The sequence below is a fragment of the Austrofundulus limnaeus genome, unplaced genomic scaffold (assembly GCF_001266775.1).
Source record: "Austrofundulus limnaeus strain Quisiro unplaced genomic scaffold, Austrofundulus_limnaeus-1.0 Scaffold138, whole genome shotgun sequence".
Taxonomy (NCBI): domain Eukaryota; kingdom Metazoa; phylum Chordata; class Actinopteri; order Cyprinodontiformes; family Rivulidae; genus Austrofundulus; species Austrofundulus limnaeus.
In genome coordinates this window covers 45,531-47,360 of record NW_013952540.1, presented here as the reverse complement: position 1 = coordinate 47,360, position 1,830 = coordinate 45,531, and the positions used below count along the sequence as shown (strand labels likewise).

General features: G+C 36.7%; 1 protein-coding gene across 1 annotated transcript; it reads left to right on the top strand.

Moving 5' to 3' along the window:
* On the top strand, positions 1-667 carry LOC106522867 (uncharacterized; the record flags this gene model as incomplete). The annotated part of the gene is given in 2 exon segments (XM_014016073.1): positions 1-456; positions 652-667. Coding segments are annotated over 2 exon segments (472 nt in total), but the record flags the coding sequence as incomplete, so codon positions are not given.
* Between the last annotated feature and the right edge of the window lie 1,163 nt (positions 668-1,830).

The window sequence follows — 1,830 nt, the reverse complement described above, 5'->3', positions numbered from 1 at the left end:
GAATCAAAATGCGCAAATTTCTACTCGTGAACGGTTTAATAACCATGAAATTCGTCAACGGGTTTTTATACCTCGTTCAGATAACGCACCAAATTTAGCAGAATATTACACCAACGTTATGAGTATTATGTCAAATCTCACTGACAGGGTTGAATCTTTATCCCGTAGAAATGACCTCATTCAGATTGAGTTATCTGGTGAAAATGTTTCCCATAATGTCACATTTCACGTCGATGAAAACCCGAGCAACATTTTATCTGAATTTACAGAATTTCTAGATCATTTAATTCAATCCGACGGACAGATAGATTCAGAAAATGATTTAGAATTCATCATTCAAATTGTTAAAAATCCGAGGGGAGGAATCAAGCGGAAAGCTGAAAAGTCTTTGGACACAGAATTAATAAATAAAAAGAAAAAACATCTAGTCATCGTCCCTGAACGAAATGATCAATTGTGCTTTGCAATTAGTTTACTGCACACTCACAATCCACATTTAACAGATGACGAGGCTGTAAATTTAGCCAGAACTTTACAACGTCAAGCCGGCTTTACAGATCAGACACCTATAACATTTTCTGATATTTGCAAATTCGAGAATATTCTGAACCGAAAAAATTGTTTTGTTTTTTCTCATTTCCGATCATACAGCCATTCAAAAATTTGAAACAACATTTTCAGACAGAACTAGRCCGCTTTTTCTCTTTCTGTTTTACAATCATTATTACGGTATCAAAAATATCAAAGCTTTCTTGGGGTGTAAATACTTCTGCAACTTTTGTTTTACTCAGTTAATTAATTTACACACACACACAGTTGTGGAGGGTTTTGTCCAATCTGTAACGATCCGCTCTGTCCCAGTCAAGACTTATGTCCAGTGAAATGTACATCGTGTAACAGAACKTGCCGTAATCAGGCATGTTTTTTAAGACATCAAACTGCTGTTTGCAGACCCGTGGCCCAGAAAAATGTCAGTAACTGTGAGCTGATAAAAAAATGCCTTAAATGTCAAAAATTTTATCGCATTCCCATATCTAAAAAAGAAACTCCGCACATTTGTGCACAGCGAAAATGTAGCGTTTGTCATCAACCCATATCGTTAGGAGCAGACGTGAYGCTCGGAAGCCATCGTTGTTTCATTCAACCTTGTCCAGTCGATGACCGTGTGAATGATAAAATCATTTTTTATGACCTTGAAACATTTACAGATGAGCAAAATTTACACGTGCCATTTCTGGTGTGCAGCAAAAATGTCGCAGGTTCTGAGTGGTCTTCTTACRGTCTTGATTGCGTTCATAATTTTATTATGCATTTCAGAAGGCCTTTGTTTCGGAATTATACGTTTATTGCACACAATGCTCGTGGGTTGGATTCCTATCTCATCCTGAATGTGATGGTGAAGCTTGGAATAAAACCGGCAATCGTAATGCAAGGCAGTAAAATATTGTGCTTCACCGAACCTGATTTTAACCTAAGGTTTATAGACAGTCTTAGTTTTCTCGGCATGAAACTGTCAGCCATGCCCGAGGCTCTGGGTTTTTCAAATAGYTCAAAAGGTTTTTTTCCACACAAATTTTCCTCCGAGCAGCATTTGAAATATGTAGGTGCATTTCCTCCACCTGGCGATTATGGGGTGGAAAAAATGTCACCTRCAGAACGAGAGAAATTTGACACTTGGTACACGCAAGTGTCTCAAAAAACATAAAAGAAGCTCTTTTTTATTGTAGAAACTACGTTGAAATTCTTTTCCGAGTGAAGAAATTTATAGTTTAGTACTGATTAAATACAACACATAGTTAGGGTTTTCTATTTTATAATACCTTTATAATA